Here is a 21,196-nt window from a genome sequence, read left to right as displayed (position 1 = left end):
TTGCACCGATTTAACTGCCAGTGTAGGTCATTGTGGGATGACTTGTGAAAGTCAGCAATAGTCGATATAAGCAACATAGTGTCTACACTGACAGTGCATGGACGTAACTACATTGACTTAAGCACTGTGCCTCTCATGGAGGTGGAGTTAAGTCGAAGTAGTGGGTGACTTATATCAGCAGGAGGAGCATGGCAGTGTAGACACTTACAGAGGTAGGTCGACGTACACTGCCTTGCGTCAACCTAACTCTGAAGTGTAGACCAGGCCTTGGGGTATGGCTACACTTGCAGATGTAGAGCGCTTTGAGTTAAACCTGCCTTCGGAGAGCACAGTAGGGAAAGCACTGCAGTCTGTCCACACTGACAGGAACAAACGCATCAGCATGGCCACATTTGTGGCACTTGCAGCAGCATTGGGAGCAGTGCATTATGGGCAGTTATCCCACAGAGCACCTCTTCCTATTCTGGCGCTGTGGCTTATGGGAAGGGGGCAGGGGGTACAGGGCATTCTGGGTCTTGTCCCAGTGCCCCGTGATGCAGCGGTTCGCATCCCAGCAATCCCTGTGCTTCCATCCGCATTTGGCACCATCTTTCGACGTTTTTTGTACTGCGTGCTCTGTCTTCCCTTTCAGTCTGCAGGAATGGAGCCTGAACTGCCGAGGAGTATGCTGACGAGTCTCGCCAGCATGTCGTGTTTGGCAGTCAAGTTATTCCTTATGATCCAAAGTGACAGTGGGGTCTCCGACAATTATATTAACTCAACTAACACATATGACACGAGTTTGCTTGTGGCATTCATGGACATGCTCACCACAGTGGAACACCGCTTTTGGGCTCAGGAAACGACGACTGAGTGGTGGGATCACATCATCATGCAAGTCTGAGATGATGAGCAGTGGCTGCAGAACTTTCAGATGAGAAAAGCCACTTTCATGGGACTATGTGAGGAGTTCGCCCCACCCTGTGACGTAAGGACACGAGATTGAGAGCTGCCCTGCCAGTGGAGAAGCGGGTGGCTATTGCATTCTGGAAGCTGGCAACTCCAGACAGCTACCGATCAGTCTCTAACCTGTTTGGAGTGGGGAAGTCGACCATTGGAATCGTGTTGATGCAAGTTTGCAGGGCCATTAATCGCATCCTGCTCAGAAGAACTGTGACTCCAGGTAACGTGCATGACATTATGGCTGGCTTTGCACAAATGGGTTTCCCTAACTGTGGAGGGGCGATAGATGGCACACATATTCCAATTCTGGCACCAGCCCACCTAGCCTCCGAGTATGTTAATCGGAAGGGGTATTTCTCTGTGGTTCTCCAGGCGCTTGTGGATCACCGTTGGCGTTTCATTGACATTAAAACAGGCTGGCCCGAAAAGGTGGATGATGCACGCATCTTTCGGAATACTGGCCTGTTCAAGAAGCTGCACACTGGGACTTTTTTCCCAGACCAGAAGATCACCATAGGGGAAGTTGAAATGCCCATTGTGATCCTTGGAGACCCCGCTTACCCTTTAATGCCGTGGCTCATGAAACCCTACATAGGGAGCCTTGACAGCAGCAAGAAGCCATTCAATAACAGGCTGAGCTGGTGCAGAATGACTGGGGAGTGTGCATTTGGCCATTTAAAGGGCTGCTGGTGCTCTCTGTATGGGAAGCTGGACCTGGCAGATGACAGCATCCCCGCGGTTATATCCGCTTGCTGTACCCTCCATAACATTTGTGAAGGGAAAGGTGAATGATTCACTCAGGCATGGAACTCGGAGGTTCAACACCTGGAGGCTGAATTTGAACGGCCAGAGAGCAGGGCTATTAGAGGGGCCCAGCGCGGGGCTGCAAGGATTAGGGATGCCTTCAGGGATCAGTTTGAGGCTGAAAGCCACCAGTAATGTCTGGTGCCCTGCACGGGAGTGAAGTGCAGTGGTTCCAATGTTAGTAGGAATCTGTGTTTGCTACGCTGACTTGCAGTGCCTGTTTTTTTCCTGGGCTACGGTATCTTTTACTTTATGCAATAATAAAGAATGTTTTCAAAGCCAAAAAAATCCATTTATTGAAAAGAAAATTCATTTATTGAAAAGAAACACAACTGCTTGGGAAACAGAAAGGGCAAGGGGATGGGGTGGAGAACGGTACAATCACAGATTTGCTATGTCCTGTTATCTTACTCAGCCTTCCTGTCTGGAGTGCTGTGCAATGAGTGCTGCACTTCAGGATGGCTGTACTGTATGGTGATGAGGATTGAGTACACAGGGTAAGGGTGGTAGTTTTCAGGTCTGGGTGGTGAATCTACAGGTGTTGAAGGCAGCTGGTGGCAGTAAGAACCCGGATGTTGGGGAGAGGGGGTTGGAGGTGACATGGGGGCACAAGGGAAAGAATTTTTGGACAACCTCGTCGGGCACGGTAGTGTTCCACCTGCATGGCTACGAGCTCCTGGATCGAGTCCGCTTGGCGCTCCATTATGCTTATCAGTCGATCCGTGCTTTGCTGCCGGAGCACTGCGCTTTTCTGCAAGCGCTCCTCATTCTGCTGGCGGATCCTCCTTTCACTGTCTCGCCACTCTTGCATTTTTCGATTTTCATTACTTGAATGCGGCATTACTTCATGCAGCATGTCTTCCTTGCTTCTTCGTGGCCTCTTTCTGATTCTTTGGAGTCTTTCGGCCAGTGATAACACGGATGGCTGAGATCTCAAGATTGCATCTGTAAAGGCAAAATGCAAAACTTAACAGAGGCAGCATTGTTCACACCAGACAGAGCTGTGATTCCCCCGTACTTAAGGGCAAGCACAGTCTACACAATAGCATAATTTGCCCATCCCAAAGCGAGCACACATAACCCACAGGAGCTCCAAAATGGTGAGTAAGCACAGGGGCAAGCGTGACTGATGGTTTCATGGCTGTACTGTCCTCTGGGTTTCTGTGCCTTGGGGAGAGCCAACAGCAGCAGGGGGCCCCTATACTGAACACTGTCCACACATTTTCCACAGGAGCTCGTCCTGGAAGATATCTCGCTGCTGAGGGTGACCTGGGAAGCAAGGGAGGGTCGTCTACTCCAATGCAGATTCCGCCCTGGCCCCTATGCAGCTTGCCTGTGTGCAGCAATGGTCCCCCTGCCCTTCACAGCACTGTGGCGGGGACAAGTTAACCTTACTGGGACAAGGACCACAGTGGCTCTCCCGAGAAACCTGCACAAGCGCATTTCACAAGTTCTGGCTGAGACCTTTGCAGAGATCACTGAGGCCGATTAACGCAATGTGAGAGGGCACATCAACGCCCTATTCCGCATCTAGGCATGCATACGGCCCTAACCCTCCTCACCCCAAGAGTCCGCACCGAATAACTTCCTTCCCAAAATAAAAGCCGCTTACCGGGAACCTCCTCTGGTGTTTGTCCTTTCCCAAGCACCGGCCGCCGCGACTGGCTACCTTCCTCCTGGCTTGAGAACAACTCCTGGCTGCCTGCATCTAGGGACTCCGCGGTGTCTTCCTCCGCCTCAGCACCCTCGCTCCCGCTTTGCTCCTCCTCCTCCTCCTCCTCCTCCTGCCTTGTTGCACTGGCCTCTGAGGTGTCCATGGTGGTACTCAGAGTGGAGGTGGGGTCGGCCCCAAGTATCGCGTCCAGCTCTTTGTAGAAACGGCAGGTCGCAGGGGCAGCACCGAGCAGCTATTTGCCTCGCAGGCTTTGCGGTGGGCATTCCGCAGCTCCTTCACTTTAACCCTGCACTGCAGTGCATCCCGGTCATGGCCCCTTTCCATCATGTCCCTTGATATCTGCCCGAAGGTATCGTAATTCCTACGGCTGGAGCGCAGCTGGGACTGGACAGCTTCCTTCCCCCAAACACTAATGAAGTCCAGCACCTCGCCATTGCTCCATACTGGGGATCGCCTGGCGTGTGGAGGCATGGTCACCTGGAAAGATTCACTGAGAGCACTCCACGCCTGGCTGAGCAAACAGGAAGGGGATTTTCAAAATTCCCAGAGAATTTGAAGGGCGGGTTTGACGGTTGGTCACCTGAGGGCAGGGCAGTAGAGTTCAAAGTGATGACCACAGTGATGAGAACAGGCATTGTGGGACACTTCTGGAGGCTGATCAGAGCGCACTATAGGACCAGGGCATCTACACTGGCGCCGCAGCGCTCCAGCAGGGGTGCAGCAAACGTTATTCCACTTACTGAGGTGGAGTACCAGCAGCAGTGTAGCCGCAGAGTCAGAGCGCTCTATGTGCCTTGCCAGTGTGGATGGGTAGTGAGCTAGTGCACCCGGGGCTCCTATATTGTGCTGTAACTCGCAAGTGTAGCCAAGCCCTTAGTGTTGAATAGTCAATGAATGTTGTCCTTAATTACCTCTGTTATTTTGTGTGTGGTGTATACTATAGATATAAATTTACATATCCTAGCCAAATATCCATTCAATGTGCAGTGGCACTCAAAAATTTTAACAATGTTGGGAATCATTAAGAAAGGGATTGATAGTAAGACAGAAAATATCATATTGCCTCTGTATAAATCCATGGTACACCCACATCATGAATACTGCGTGCAGATGTGGTCACCGCATCTCAAAAAAGATGTATTGAAATTGGAAAAGGTTCAGAAAAGGGCAACAAAAATGAGTAGGAGTATGGAATGGCTGCCGTATGAGGAGAGATTAGTAAGACTGGGACTTTCATCTTGGAAAAGAGACGACTAAGGGGGGGATATGATAGAGGTCTGTAAAATCATGACTAGTGTGGAGAAAGTAAATAAGGAAGTATAATTTACTCCTTTTCATAACACAAAAACTAGGGGTCACCAAATGAAATTAATGGGCAGCAGGTTTAAAACAAACAAAAGGAAGTATTTCTTCACGTAACGCACAATCAACCTGTGGAACACCTTGCCAGAGGATGTTGTGAAGGCCAAGACTATAACAGGGTTCAGAAAAGAATTAGATAAATTCATGGAGGATAATTCCATGATTGGCTATTAGCCAGGATGGGCAGGGATAGTGTCCCTAACCTCTATTTGCCAGAAGCTGGGAATGGATAACAAGGGATGGATCACTTGATGACTACCTGTTCTGTTCATTCCCTCTGAGGCACCTGGCTGCTGTCGGAAGACAGGATACTGAGTTAAATGGTCCTTTGAACTGACCTAGTATGGCTGCTCTTATGTTCTTAAGTTTGCACTCGCTACAGCAACTCGGAGGAAAAGGGACAAGGCTCTTTTCCATGCTTAAGCTGCAGTACTGTTGTTACTGAGGGTTTGTCTACACTACAAGCACTACATCAGCATATCTGCAACTACACCGCTGTAGTACTTGTAATGTAGATGCTTATTACGGCAAAAGGTTTTTCCATTGTAGTAAATCCACCCCCTCACAAGGCAAAAGGTAGGTTGAGGGAAGAATTCGTCCATCAGTTTAGCGGTGTATACACCAGGATTTAGATTGACTTAGTTATATCTCTTGGGGTATGTGTGAATTTTTCACATCCCTGAGCAACCTAGCTTGGTAGACCTAAATTTAGGTGTGGACCTGGGCTGGGACAGAAATACTTGTCTGTTCCAATTTGAATGCAGAATCTCCTAAAACACAGTTGTTCCTAATCTCCTAGGCTGAAAAATGTTACAGCAATCTCTGGTCTGTTAAATGCTCAGAAACCACAAATCTCCAAACAGTCAGTTTTGTGTTTTCAGTTTATTTTTCAGTTCTTTTCTCTTCCACTGCTTCAGAGGGCAGCACAGGCTGCAGAGCTTGTAGTATAATCCCAAAGAAGATGGTTATTAAAAAGTGACCAAATTATTATTAAAATTCTGCAAATCAATGGGGTTAAAGGAGAGCATTGCAAAGAGCCAGATCCTGCTGTGGCTAATAACTCAATGGGAAGCAGAGATGCAACTGGTTCGTCTTCTGATACGAGCACCCTGCCATTCAGGGTGCTGCACTGTGGGGTGCTTGCTGCTGCTCTTTCTAGCAGGTGCAACATGCACACTCAGCATCTGCTGGCAAGCACTGGCTTCTGGTGACTGCATTTTTGCTTTTTGGTTTTGAGACCTGTACATGCCTCTGAACTTGCCGGTTGTGTTCCCCTGGGGGTGTGCTATGCAGGCTGATCCATTAGCTCCACATGCTTCTAACAATGCTGAGATACACACACTATGATGGAATTTTGCACAAGGAGAAGAGACTCTCTGCAGCTCTTCCCCTTGGCTCTCGTGAACCAGCACAGTGCAGGACTCGTACAGTTTGACTGATGTTATGTTTTTCTGTACTTGTTTGACCAGCTGGGTGGGGGACAGTTTTGCACTGACTTCTGAAAACTGCACAAGAATTTGTTTTTAATATTAATCATATACATCTATCAAAGCTCTTCCTATAGTATAGATTTAGGGGGAAATTTTCAAAAGTGAAAGGCTCCTAAGTCACCTAGTCACCACATAGTCAGTCACCTAGTCTATTTTGAAAATTACCCTTAATTGCCAGCAGGAATTCCGAGGCTAAGACTGCATCCATTTTGCACTAAAGCAGTAGCACATATGCAGTATTGGCTATTAGAGCCTGCTTTATTGAGAGAAGAAATATTGGCTTTGACACTGAGGTTATCCTCTAATAATTTTAAAAAGCTGCCTGGGAGTTTTGCCTTCACCTGAACAGCTGTCAGAGATCTTGCTTAGAGAGCACCTCTGGCAATGCACTCAGCCTCCTTCCAATGTTGCATTGCAGTCGCAGGACTGGCCAGGGACCCCGCATTTGGCTGTGGTGTGAGAATCATTGATTTTTTGGAGCTAGAAGTATCAGTGCTCTGAACTGCGTTACGCTGACGTTGTGATGTCACTAGGCATTCTTATGAGTTGCTGACGTGTGTTCACGGTGTGCTGAGCCCATGAAAGGCAGAAGATTCAATAGAATTCTGACTGCTGTTTAGCATGGTGCTGTGTGCTAGTTGTCTCGTTAATTTAATAAATTGCTCTGACTGATTAGTTGTTAACTTATTTATACCCCTAGAACCTGCATGTGCCTCTAAAACCAGGTCTCTTTGTTTTTCAGGATGACGAAGGCCAGACCGCACTGCATTATGGTAAGCTGGTTTTGGATTTACATGTTTGCCTATTAACTGCATGAGTTTTCTGTTTGAATAAATAATATGTGTAAAGCAAATTTCAGAAGAAGTGGAAGCAGGGAGCTGTCCAGAAACTGAAGCTGGATTAACCAGGCCGGCTAACTCCAACAGCTAATCCCAGTGAAAAGTGTGGGAAAGTGGTGTGCAGATGTTTCAGCAAGTGATCTTTAGAATCTCATCATATTAATGTGCTGGTGTTGGCCTGGTAGCAACACTGTGAACTACACTGAGGGAGGCCCCATCCTCTCCCACCTTTACTATCGCCTAACATCTGTCTGGACCCCACCTTCACCTTCTCTCTCCATTCTTGGCTCCCTCTGTGTCTCCTCCACTCTGCATGGTTAACAGGGCTTTCTTCACTTGGGCTGCTCCATCTGCCCATGTTTGGGACACTCATCCTCCATTGAACTCACTGGCTCAGTTCCCTTCCTTAAATTTCACTGTGAAGCCTTCCTTTTCCCTCTGGTTAGTGATTCACTTTCTGTATAAAGTCTTTTGCAGTCCTGTTCTGGGTGCAGGGAAGTGTGTAGCATACCAAGAAATCTCAGTTGCCAGAAATATGGCTGTTGGACCTGTTAGCAGTAACGCGTTGGAGGAATTGTATCAAAGAGCACTGGCTTTCCTATCCTGGACAAACCATGTGGGACAGGAGGATGTTGCAGAAACAGTACAGTGAATTTTTCTTTTAGAGAAGATTGCTGTGGCTTGAACTGACAATGAACAAGTTACAAGCCTAGCTTATGCTGGCAGCACCAGCCTCAGAGGTTCTGCACTTAACAAACAAACAGCATCTCTCTTACTTCTTGAAACTATGGCATGTATCACTCCTGCAGTTGAATCGTAATTAGCTTTGACTTGTAAAAACCTGACTTGAGGTTCTAAAGTTTTTGTGTAGTCTTTTTAGTGAAAATTGTGATCGATACAAAAGAGAAAAGCAGGACTAAAATGATACACAGTGCTGACGTGCAGAGAATGAAGAAAAAAGGCTGATAAATCTACCAGAATATTTTCCTAAATTAAATAATTTATCATCGTCATTTTATAATCGCTGTGTAATTAGTGACACCTGTCGCTCGGGTAGTATTTGTGCCTGGCCCTCCTTCAGACCCGTACCACAAGGACAGCAACAGGATAGCAAAATGATTGTAGAGATCAGCCCAAGATGCAGAGTTTGGATCTGGATCTAAATCTGCCTAAATTCTGGGGTGCCTGGACACAGGGTTCATTCAGTCTGATACTTTGTGACTTTTCCCCACATGCCCCTTCGTGAACAGTCCATTGTTCCTCTTATTTCAAACACAGCCATTCCTGTCACCCCAATTGAAATAGATCATTGCTTATCTTAACAAACAATGGTGGCTCTGTTGTCTGAATAACACTGTCTTAGTCACCTTTTATCCTCATGTTGTGCTTTCTCTTTGTCTGTCTCAACCAAAGCTTTGTCCTTTCCTTATTAAGGGGCAGATCCTACCAACTGGTCCATAGGTGCAGATGGTTTCATAACTGTGGGGCGCATGCAGTTTCATTGCACAAGAGGAGCGGGGCCGGATCTTCCAATCCTTCCTGCAGCAGAGGGGGCCCAAGGGTGACAGAGGCTACTTTAGCCATTGGGCTGGAGTAGCTCCCATATAGCATCTCCCCTCCCACTCTCCAGCCTGTGGGGAGGACTCCTCACCTTTCCCCTTATGCAGATTCCTAGCACCCATCTACAGTGTTTAAACTGGTTATGAGTTTTGCGGCTAACTGGTAATTTTCTCAGCCACATGATCAGACTATCCAGCAGTATCTGCCTGAAGCAAAGGATGCAAGTTGTATTATATTTATAATATTATTTGTTTTCAGAGGTTTTGATCAGATTCAGTGGTGGTAGAATTAAAAGAGGTCAACTTAAAAACCTCGTCATTTTAAAAAAATGAGGTAAAGTAATGTGGACTACTACATGCCCCTGCGTCACCCTGCCAAGTTGCAGAGGTAGAGGGGTTATAATCACAGTTTCCATTTTTTAAACAATGTGATTTTGATCTCTTATATGCAATGTGTTGTAGCCATGTTGGTCCCAGGATATTAGCGAGACAAGGTGGGTGAGGTAATAGAACAGATATTACTTCACCCACCTTGTCTCTTTTGGTTTCTTGTTACTTTGTCTTGGAGCCACACAAACAAAAGGGAAACTTGCTAATTGTATAGGGGAAGCCATGAAAATGACTGCACAAAGTGCTGTCAAGTGCACAGAGTAACTGTGGGGGGAAAGGGAAATGTTTTTTCTCTACTCTTTATTTAAGTTACAGTAACAACGCTAGGTAAAAATTCTGGACAGCAATATGATCAAGGCAGTAGTTTCCCTTGGAGTAAAAGCCACTATATGTGCATGCCAAAAAAGCCTTTTTTTAAAAAACCTGTATAGTTTGAATAAAAAATTCTTTTAAGAGTGAAAAATATTTTACCTTCAGTTGCTATATTGACACAATGTTTATTCCTCCCTCTTCCTTCCCCACCATTTGGGTATACGCTCACTCCCCATCCTCTTCACTATGACTAATCCACAAGAACACCTGCTTGGATTCATACCACTCGGGTCCATTTTACCTCCATATGTCGTCCCCTCCCTGTTCTCCCTGTCTGAATGTGTCTGAATTCAATCTGTAAAACGTTTCTTCTCTCTTTTCCCTTTCCCCATTCTGTAGCACTAGTAATATGTTATGTGAATACTGAAAAGATCTAGTTAATTTAAAAAATTGTTTTGACTCAAGTGATTATTACTTCGAACTAAAATTTACTGAAAATCCTCAAGTATGATTGTTGCTGGTGCTGCATAATGGGGTTATTAATTGCAACAGAGACACATGATAGCTTGAATAATGTGTCTCCTTTTGGGTTTGATTGCAATATCTCCTTTTGTTTCAGCTTTACAGTAAACTGCGAAGCAGTTAAATTGCAGGAGCGAGGACAGTAAGACAGAGACTGTTTTGGGGAGTTTAGCCATCCCCCTTTATGAGTTACTTTGGTCTGACAGCTGTCCTTGTGGTGACAGCTCTCCTGATTACAGCAGGTGTCAAACTCTGTCCTAGATGGGTTATAAATCCTGGCTTGTTCCAATTGGCTCTGACCCTGGGTTTAATCGGAGGTTAAGTGGAGGCAACACTCCAGTATGTGCCTCCCAAATGGGCTGCATGTTATGAGTTCCAAATGCACCCATCTGCCTTTGCTCCCCTGTAGGATTTACTGGCTTCTGGGCATTTGGTGCTTGTGGTTATATGCGGTGCTTATTGCAGAGTTGATCAGTATGAGTATGGTCTCCCTTGTAAATGCCCTGTTAGTCTCCTGCTCCTCCTCACCATGCTCCCCACCCACCCCTACCCACAGGGAATACTAAAATCATTGCCTCTGTGTCTCCCAGAGGAAATCAAGGCTTCTCCTTGCACTTGCAATCACATGATTTCAGAGTGGGCAGGTTCTGTATCCCCATGGGTGCTCTGTCTTCCTTGTAAAGCACCATCTGTTCTGCTCGTTCTGTGCTGTGGGAGGGGATGTTGGAGTGAAAATTAAAAAAAAAATGAAATTCATCATCAAAACCCTGAGGATTAATGGAGTCAGCAGGCGAACTGCGCTGAATGAAAATTCATCTTCACCTGTGCCAGTGTCAGAGCTGGCTCTCTGGCACTTGACAAATAGAGGTTCCCAGGGTGCCATAAATTCAGCAGCTGTTCTAACCTCCAGGGACTTGTTCATGCTTTTCTGAGATGGGCTGATGACCATTTGGATTTCCCAGTATAGCAACAGGGCCAACACATTGCCTCATGTTGGGCCTGGCCCCGAGAAATGCTGAATGCCTGCTGAGAATCATTTAGGGATGGAGGTACTTAGCACCTTTCAGGATCAGAACCTCGGCTGGTGCAAAAGCTAGCCATTTTTCTTTGCTGTATATTTGTAACAGAAAATGAAGGCTAGTCTACACGAGGATCTTACATGGGTATAACAACATCTCTCAGGGGTGTAAAAAATCAGCACCCCTGAGAGATGAAGCTATACCTACCTAACCCCTGGTGTCAAATTCTTCTGTCAGGGAGGTGGATTACCTACGCAGACAGGAGAACCCCTCCCAGTGGCATCAGTAGTGTCTACACTGAGGCACTACAGCAGCATCTCTTTCACGTTTTAAGTGTAGAGGTGCCAATTTCATAAAGATCTGTCACTTCCCTGGAGATTCAGGTTCTGCCGGTTCTCCGTCTCAGGACCAGCTGCCCAGGATCATACAGACTTGCCTCCATGGGAAACCATGATATTGGGTTCCCTTGCATGGCTCCCTCAGCTCTCTGGAAATGACCCTTTCCTAAAGGTTCCCTGAGGTCTTGCTGGCTGTTGCTCTCTCCTGTGCTGCTCCATTTGGCACTTCTCTCTCTTCCTGCATCCTACCTGCTGCTTCGTCATCAGTCCCATCACTCCTTGTTTTAACATAAGCTCCAATCACATCTCGAGTTTACTTTGATTAAACTTTGCTGCTTGTCCCCTTGGATCTGTTGGAAACTGCAGTGTAATGTAAAAGACATTAATTACTACATCTAGCGGCATAGAAGAGTAAACTGCTAAATTGGTTAAAGTGCCTGAAATATAATTAAAACCAACAATTAACAGACAGGAAACTGCCCTCCAGACAGTCTCATAAGGCAGATCAGCACTGAGACATTTTAGGTCTTACAGGAAATCTGTGCTACAACATTATTTTAAGGTAAAATCCAGGGGCCAGATCTTCAGCCAATGTAAACAGGCACAGCTCTTTTCCTATTATTGAAAAAAGGCCCTTGTTAAATTGGGTGAGGGTAAGAAGTGGCAGTCTGGCAGGGAGTGAGCCCTTAGGGAGAGGTGGAATTTGGTTTTGTTTTGGCAGAGTAATGAGAATTTGAAAAAAAGAGTTATTGGTGCCTGCCTGTTAGTTTCCACCTAGCAGTAACACCTCTCTGTGCTGGAAATGAATGAGCACCAAGCTGCATGTATGGGTGTGTTTGTGCTCAGGTGGAGTTTTGGAATATAATGTCTTTTTACACCGAAAGTGTGTCTCAATGGGGAGTTCATGGGCTGAGGCAGGGAAGCAAGAGAGTGGTAATGATCTCTGAACTAGATATGGCTCCAAAAAAGCCCTGCCTCCTGCTGCATGATGGGTTAAGGGGCATATGAAATGAAGCAGGGGTCTCTAAAAGCCCTGCCTTGTTCTCTGTGCAAATGCAAAAAGAAAAGGAGTACTTGTAGCACCTTAGAGACTAACAAATTTATTAGAGCATAAGCTTTCGTGAGCTACAGCTCACTTCATCGGATGTGCAAATGCATGCTCTCATGGAGGCAGGACTCCAGAGGAACCCTTGAGTTCTAGTTCCAAACCATATATCAAGGGTCAGGACAAACAGAAATGTCTAGTTTGTATTGTCCCTTCCCATTGCAATAGTAAATCCAAATCCAAATAATTTGTGCTAATTACTCCCCAAAGCAATATTTACCATATGCTGCCAGAAGCCGAAATGGCATTTCCTAGCACCAGAAGATGTTCAGTGTGGGTATAGGATGCCCTGTACCATGCTTGATCTCTAGCCTGGAGGCAGCTGGCATTCACTGTTGCAGCTCTTGAATGCCCATCACTGCAGAATTGTAACACCAGATTAACTCTACCTTTTGTCTCCAGCCTCAGCCTGTGAGTTTTTTGACATTGTGGAGCTGCTGCTGAAGTCTGGAGCTGACCCCACCCTCTTGGACCAAGAAGGCTGCCTGCCTGAAGAGGTGACAGACTGTAAAGCTATCACTTCTATGCTGCAGCAGCACACAGTTGGCAAAACCTAACCAGAAGGACTGCACCAGCACGGGGCTTCAAGAATGGACAGAAATGGCAATAATCCCCACCCCACCCCCATTGTGACCCCCACAACCCTCTTTAATATGCATTGTTTTTTGAGAGTCGGGCATGACATTTGGGAGGGCTGGGTGCCTGGCAAATCTACCAGCATAAGTCTTTGGAAGGAGAGGTATGGGAAGGAGTATACACTGCATAATAGAATCCATTTTTGCATGTTCTGGAATTTATTACTGCTCTGGGTGGGTAGGTGGGTGGGATTCAGACAACATCTGACTATATTTAGATGCGGCTGCTCTTTTGAAAAATATATATGACTAGTGAGAGGTGATCAAATCAGCACTGAAGATTCAGATGTGACCAAATGAGATCTATAGAAATCAGGTGTGGTACCATTGAGGAAAGCTGAACTGTATTTCCCTTGGCCCAGACAAATACTATAAATAAAAGAAAGAGCACAAGGTCATATGTTGTTCCTTTCTGGTCTTTGGATGGGGGTAGTGGCCTGATTCCTGTGAAGCTATTGGCACTGGGGCCTTTCAGATGTACCAGCACACTCCACTCAGAGGGGCATTCCAGAAAGTGTTCTTCAAAAAGAAAATGACAAAAACAAAGACTGAGCCAGTGCAATCTCCTGTTCAGTTCCATGGGAGATGATGGCGTTTTTAGTGTGTGTCACTCTGTATTCTAGATATGAAGTACATTAGTGCATCATAAATGATGTAACAGGAGGAGAGACGTCAGTACTGTGCCCGTATCTCGAGTGAAGTCACAAAATATAATTTTATCATTCATGCAACTGCTTATTAAAGGGAAAATATTGCAGAGTAAAAATGTCACCAGTGAGTTACTTTTATCTCCAACTCCTTGTCATGTGGAAGTAGTTCTCTGACAGTAAAAACATGGTTTGGTTTGTAGTGTAGATAGGTTTGTTTTTAAGTTTTTTAAGTGTCCATAGGGCAGGTGCAGATGCTAGTGATCTGTAAGAACCACCAAGAATCTGTCCGAAGCTAACTGGCCTTGGAGAGAGTGCTGAGGATCCATTAGGAATGGCTTCTGTTTTGGAGGGGGTTGTGGAAGTGCAGAGAATATGTATATGACTGCAGTTTAATTGCTGGGGGGGGTCCCTACTTGTGTTAACCATGTCACGATACTGTGGTCCAAGTCTACATTGATAGCACTGTTCAGGGACATTTAAAATATGGGTCAGATCTACCTGTACTGCAAGACCAAACCACGTTTTTATTGTCAGAGAATTACTGCACTGAGAGCCTCCTAATGGCACTATTAGGAGCCCCTCAGTCCAGTAAGATACACAGTGTGGATGGATCTTTAGAGAATCTGCACTATAATGAGTAGAACCTGAACTCCTTGGACACGATCTCCTTCCCACAATGCATTCAAAGCCTGAGACCCATTGAGTCAAATGGGTATTGTCCCTTGGTCCATTGACTATAGCTGCAATATGGCACCAGACCCTTGTTAAACCTACCAAGATTTGCTGTACTTTGTTGTGTGTGAGAAAATCTCTCCTTCCATAGCAGCCATTTACTGGTCCAAACTCTGCAGTTGCAGACAAGGTTGTTTATACGCATAATAGTGTAACACTGCACAGCTTCCAGGAGAAAAACCCAGATTAGCAGTATGTGAAGATGGTAGATGTTCCCCCTTAGTTACCATGTGATTTTTTTTCCTGACTGTAGCCAAGTAGTTCCTGAGCCAGAAGTGAATGAGAGCTGCTGAGTTCTTAGCACTTTTTAGAATCAGCTGCTTATAGAATCATAGAATTGTAGGAATGGAAAGGACCTCAAGAGGTCATCTAGTCCAGTCCCCTGCACTCATAGCAGGACTAAGTATTATCTAGACCATCCCTGACAGGTGTTTGTCTAACCTGCTCTTAAAAATCTCTAGTGGTGGAGATTCCACAACCTCCCTAGGCAATTTATTCCAGTGCTTAACTTGACAGGAGGTTTTTCCTATTGTCCAAGCTAAATCTCCCTGTCCCTGTTGTTTGTTGCCCTATCCTCAGAGGTTAAGGAGAATACATTTCCCTCCCTCCTCCTTGTAACAACCTTTTATGTACTGGAAAACTGTTACCATGTCCCCCCTCAGTCTTCTCTTTTCCAGACTAAATAAACCCAATTTCTTCAATCTTCCCTCATAGGTCGTGTTTTCTAGATCTTAAATCATTTTTGTTGCTCTTCTCTGGACTTTCTCCAATTTGTCCACATTTTACCTGAAATGTGGTGCCTAGAATTGGACACAATACTCCAGTTGAGGCCTAATCAGCACATAGTAGAGCGGAAGAATTAATTCTTGTCTTGCTTACAACACTCCTGCTAATACATCCCAAAATTATGTTTGCTTTTTTTGAAACGGTGTTACACCATTGACTCATATTTAGCTTGTATCAACTATTGACCCCCAGATCCCTTTCTGCAGTATTCCTTCTTAGGCAGTCATTTCCCATGTATACAACTGATTATTCCTTCCTAAGTGGAGTACTTTGCATTTGTCCTTATTGAATTTTATCCTGTTTACTTCAGATCATTTTGAATTTTAATCCTCTTCTCCAAATGGGAGTCTTGTCATTGACTTAATGGGCTTTGGATCTGCTTGAAGTTCACAACTCAAAAAAAACTTTAACCGTGAAATTGGGTTTCTGGGCTACATTTTTAAGTGTGGTGGGCTGTATAAGCACGTTTGCTTATATACACAACCAGTCCATTCAAAATAGTGAAGCAGATGCACATTTTGATAGAAACAAATATTTATTGGAGAATTCATGCACTTTGGATAAAACAGCAGGAGGAAATCTTATGTGCTATGCAAAGATGACCTATTATGGTCCGCCAGGCTGCGAGTACAAGTATGATATACTTTAAGGACAACTGCACCAGGTGGCTGTAGTAACATAGAAACACACATGCATGCTCTCAAATCAGGAATGTCATGATCTGGTATGGATTAGATGTAGCCATGTGGCACCAAAAATTAATTGGCAGTTGCTGTGCAGAATAAGAATCGAGCTTATTGCTTTAGACTTTTTATGTTGTGTGTGAAAGCCAGGAAATGCCGTGAATGGTGCTCATCCCACAGAAGCAGAAGAGCAGGAGCTGTGGACTCGTACGCAATTATTTTTTAAATTATTGGTTCCTTTAGGGTAGAAAAGGTTGTGATTCTTATGTGTCCATTTCTGTTTGCTATGAAGTTGCTTAGCCTCTGGCTGTGTTTAACCAAATGACAGCTGCGGAGCATTGGAGGGACTGTATGTCCAGGTGATAAGCATGTGCTGTGCTGCTGAGCGTTAGCAGTTGCCTACTGAAGTTCCACTAACTCCAGGGGAACGTTAAAGGGTAACCACAGAACAGAAGAGGACCAGCGGCAATCAGGCTTAAAGGATGAAGCTAGAGAAATATCCACAAACTATCTGGATTAGTGGATGTAAATTCTTACATAGTTGCTGTTAAAAATTAAAGTTTACCTGTGCACCACAACTAATGGCATTCAATTCCAGTCACTTAAGGTAGGTGTTTCAACAGAGAGTGAAGTGTTCTCTCTCCCACCTGTCCCATTTTTGATTAAAGCTTTAGAGAATCCAGTGGCACACCCCCAACATTCCTCTTGGGAATACAATAGTGTGAAATTGGGCATGGCTAGGAGGAATCGCCTTCTTTAACCTAGGCCTTCCACTGACCGAGCGATGGAAACTCGAAAACACGTAACTGACTGACCAGATCGCTCTGTCTTTATGATTGTGTCAGCAAGGGGCTGTGCAAAAGTTTCTCTCCTCCTATGTGAAATGTCAATAACACAACACATGCAAAGTGTGCCCACGTCAGATGGTGATGCATTGCTTATAAATGGATGTCAAAATAAGTTGGTGTGGTGGTCAAAGGTACATGACAAGTTTATCACCTGGTTCCACAATTTGTCACATGACTGCAGTTAATTATATAGATCTCAACTCCATATGTGTGAAGTGTGTATATTACCCTCTCGCACGTGTGTATGTAGGTATATTGTGCACATATGTTTGTACAATACTGAAAGTTTGTGAGTTGCTTTTGCATCCATCCATATGTGAGGGGGATATATAAACCCAAGATCACTGTGGTTACATTGCTGTTTATTTTGGATCGGATGCAGTGTTGTACAAAATTAAGACCCTGTCTTGTGCCACAGTGGAGCTGGGTAGAGGTTAAAGAATAGGGAGGTCACCTTCCTGTATTGCCTTAACATGCTGCAGCTACCTTGTCCTTGCCTGGGATTTATTTTTCCTTTCACATCGAAGGTTATCCCTGTTTGCATTTTAATCTTCCTCAGGGAGGTTCTAGTTGATGGACAGTTTGTGTAATAAAAAGCTCTCTTAAAATACACGTGCACATGGATGAAAAGTGGCAGCAGCATTGCCCACAGCTTTCATACAGTACATTTTTGGAGCTTAGGCCTGGATATGTTTATAGCACTTTAACTCTGTTTGTGAGTTTGGAGCCCTTCCAAAAAAAAAAAAGAGCGAGACGTATATTATTGTTTATAATCTGCTTTATTCTGCCAAACCTTTCCCTAGCAGCCTTGTGGATTGCTGTTTAAATCCCTCAGTGCCTTTAACTACCGATACACAAAGTGGTTAATGTGCATACAAACTAAGCTTGGCATCCACTCCAGGAAATCACTTTAATTGAGAAGCATTAAATGTTAAAATGATTAAAATATATAAAGCCACCACTCCCTCGTGTAGGAAGGGCCTTGCTCCACAAGTAGTATAGTTCTAAATACTCCTGCAAGTGTGAGTAGTGTGTGGGCAGGCCCCTAAAATGGACAAAGCATTCATTTCCCTGCGTCGTTTATTTCATGCTACTGCGGCTTAGTGCACAGCTCTGATCCGTGGCTGGCGGTGGAAGGCTGCAAGCAGCTATATAGAAGTGCTAAGAGAGCCAACTGGGAGAGGTGTGCTAGGAGATGGGGCCCATTTTTATTCATCATTTCTGTTTCTTCAGGCACGGAAAGCCCTTGTCCCTCCTGTTCTGTTTACCAAAGCAGCCATGTGTTGAGGGCCTCCTGGAAAACCAGTGGAATTCTAGCTTCTGAAATCCCTTTCCCGGCACATCCAGTACCAGACCAGCTCTGCCCTTGTTGATATTCAGCAAAATGCAACTGAGGGCAATGAGATTGGAGCAATGAAGCTTGAGGCAGAAGCAACGCGCAGCACTGCGGAGAGGAACCTCCCTCCATGACCAGCGCTCCAGTTATGTGCCTGGGAACACGTGCTCAGATGCTTCTGCTTTGTAGTAATGTCCATCCTGTTACTTAATTCCCCAGAACAGGAGAGGTCACAGAGTGAGCGAAGGGCTCAAACAGCCCCCCAAGAGCAGAGCTGTATAGAGGGAATGGATAGTGGCAGGGTGAAGAGGGAGGTTACAAATTGACAAATTTGGAAACATTGTAAGGCCAGTCTGGCTGGGAAGACCTAGCCATGGCTACAGAAACAAGCGTCATGTCCCATGTAAACATGGGCCAGCAAGGTGGGAGGAAAGGTAGCCAGTCAAAAGGATGCTGTTCGGACCATTTGAGAAACGGTTTGTGTGTCTGTTTTCCGCCTGTTCTGCTTGCACTTTTATCCCCCCACCCCCTCGCTGTGGGATCCCAGCCAGTGGCTGGCTTCGATGCCAAAAGAGGAAGTGTCTCTACTTACCTGTTTGCTCCTACCCTTCCCCTTCTAACACAGCAGAGGCCAACATGGCTGCCAGCTGTTTGCTTCTCTCTCTAGGCCTCAGCCCCTTTGGTGATGCCCATGCAGAGCTTTGTGGGGTATGTTGAACAGGTCGGTTTTTAAAGTGAATATTGAGGCCCCCAAAGAGACCCTTCCTGACAGGATGTTTGAAGGAAGGCCTTATTGCCACAGCCTGTTACTGGTCACGGTAGAGAGGTATAGGTGCCCCAGCCTCAGACCCAGCCCCCTTTGTGCTAGGCACTGTATAAACTCAATGGCTTGACAGTGCCCATTTATTAGTGACCTCTAGTCACCGAGGGGTGCAGAAAGGGGTATGGTATAGTACACTCCCCCCCCGCAACGCGCTTAGCTCCCCTCAGCCCGGTCCTCAGACATCATGCACCCCCGCTCTCCTCCTTCAGCTGCATCACTTCCAGCGACCCCTTCCCCCAAGCAGTTGTGCCTGTGCTTTCCCATCCCTGTTAGCCGGGGGCTAGAAAGCTGTTTGAGGTAGGGCCTCTCTTGGTCAGTGACAAAAAATGTTTTAAAAGGATTAGTCATTCGAACTTGGATTTGTGGGATCTGTTCTCATTGCACTGAGAGATCTAGAGGCTTTGAAAAGGTGGTTCAGGGGTTAGGTGCCCAGTTCCAAGGAACTCAATGGGAGTTGGGCATCCAACGTCCTTTCCCTTCTTTCGAAAATCTCAGACTCCATTTCTCTGTGCCTTGCGTTCCCCATCGGTAATAGAGGGGCAGCTAATAGACACCTACTTCACAGCAGTATGGCGAGGCGTAGGAATGGCCAGATTTGGGAAAACAAGTTGTCCATCTAGTCTGTTATCCTGTCTCTGATAGTGGTCGGCACCAAAAGTACTTCAGAAGACGGTGCTCAGTTCACTAGTCTGGTGAAGCTCTTTGCAATCCTTGGATGAAAAGTGCTATAGGAAGGGTACAGTGTTACGGCTTGTCTCCAGTCTGTGGGAAGGAGAAACTCTTATTTAACTAGCGGCACAGAAGAAAAGGCAGGATACATCAGCTGCTAAAGAACTTTCCATATTTATTTCACACAGCTTTTCGTTTTGACCATACACATCTCATGCCAACACACAGGAGGCATAATACAAAGAAACGCACCAGCTTCTGTTTTGCTTTCCAAAGACACAGGGCAATAAGTAAGTTTTTATGGTTTATTTTTTTTCCCAGGAAACGAGACTTCGCTTTTGGAACTGTACAAAATTTACACTGCAATGGGCGGCTGTGGTGGACCAGGGAGGAGGGATCGTCGAGCTGTGGAAAAGAGCCTGGGGAGCCATACTACAGTAGAAACTGCATTTAAAAAAAAAAAAATACAAGCAGCATCCATGCTACAGGATCCATGATGCTGTATTTGTCCTGGGTCTCTCTTCTGCTGTCAGAGCAGGCATCTGTGGGCGTGAGCCTTCGGGGGGAAGGCCTGAGGCACGCTGAGAGCTCATGATCCCAGGCGAGGCTCGCTGCAGGAAGCTGGCTCATTCACCAGCGACTAGCACAGAGGGTGGCCAATGTGGAGGTGCTGCCAGGCAGCCTGGCAGCGAGGTTGCTGAGCTCTGTTTTTCCCTCAGTCGCTGTGTCAGTGTGGTTGGAGCTACTCTTGCAGAAGTAACCAACCAGCAAATCCAAGCGAAAGGGAGCGTGCGCAGCTGAGGTGTTTTTCATTTAGCTTTCAGCATGCCCAGAGCCCTTCGACAGCAGGCAGTAAACCACAGCCCATTTCTGCCTCACTCAATTCTTCTTCAGTCCTCCGGTTCCAGCTTTTAAAGTGCAAAGTTTAAACATGAGCATCTCCTCCCCCCCCCCACCTGCCTCCACGGACTAGCGATGCCAGAGTGACGGGTTCTAGGCTGCTCCAGCTAGAGGCTAAAAGCAGGCACGTGTGTGCCTGGTGGAGAGCAAAGAGCTGTGGACGATGGGATGCCCTACATTAGACCAGCATACCCCGGAATGCTCTTTCTGAGGACCTGGCCCTTCAGGGGCCACTAAAGGGGGAGACAGATTACTGTGTGCTTAGTCAATGCAGTTTCTGGTTGAGGGGCTGGGGTCATTTATACCAGGCTTTAATCCTTCTTACAGGCCCCAGCCAAATTCCAGTGACTGGAGCCTGGAGGAAGAAGTTCTGGTGCACAGGGAGTTCTCTGGGATACATTTGCTGGTGACCTTGTGGTGTAAATTGCAGGAGCAGCTGGCCACAAACCACTTGAGTGGCTCAGGGTGGAAGCAACACTCATCTGGTACTCTGTGGGTGCTCTCTACGAGGGGCCGCACCTGCCAATAGGGGGTGCCTAGATCAGAGCATTGGTGCCTAAAACAAAAGTAGGGTCAGATTTCCAAAAGCACTTCAGGAGCACGGGATCTATTGAAAGGCAGAAGGATCTGTGCTTCTCCGAACCTTGGGCTTTTTGAAAACCCACACATAGATCTTTATGGAAAAGTCCTACAGGATTCCATAGAACATGACACCCTTTGGCCATAGTAGGGTTTGAACCATCCTTCAGAACTTGTACACCTGCACTAAAAGCTACA

At 46.0% G+C, this 21,196-nt stretch overlaps 1 protein-coding gene and 1 long non-coding RNA gene across 3 annotated transcripts in view; both read left to right on the top strand.

Moving 5' to 3' along the window:
- ACBD6 (acyl-CoA binding domain containing 6) overlaps window positions 1-13,758 on the top strand; it is a 138,612-nt gene extending 124,854 nt beyond the window's left edge. The window contains exons 7-8 of one of the 2 annotated variants that reach the window (XM_038413633.2): window positions 7,016-7,046; window positions 12,760-13,758. In XM_038413633.2, the coding sequence (XP_038269561.1) occupies window positions 7,016-7,046; window positions 12,760-12,914 (186 nt within the window). In that variant the 3' untranslated portion in view covers window positions 12,915-13,758. The remainder of the gene's footprint in view (window positions 1-7,015; window positions 7,047-12,759) is intronic. The other variant, XM_038413634.2, reaches the window with a different exon arrangement.
- A 1,624-nt stretch (window positions 13,759-15,382) lies between these two features.
- On the top strand, window positions 15,383-21,196 carry LOC122455612. Its single transcript, XR_006273932.1, has 2 exons — window positions 15,383-16,450; window positions 19,841-21,196. It is a non-coding gene; the product is annotated as an uncharacterized LOC122455612 (long non-coding RNA).

The sequence above is a fragment of the Dermochelys coriacea genome, chromosome 8 (genome assembly GCF_009764565.3).
Source record: "Dermochelys coriacea isolate rDerCor1 chromosome 8, rDerCor1.pri.v4, whole genome shotgun sequence".
Classification (NCBI taxonomy): Eukaryota; Metazoa; Chordata; order Testudines; family Dermochelyidae; genus Dermochelys; species Dermochelys coriacea.
This window is presented reverse-complemented; position numbering and strand designations above follow the sequence as displayed.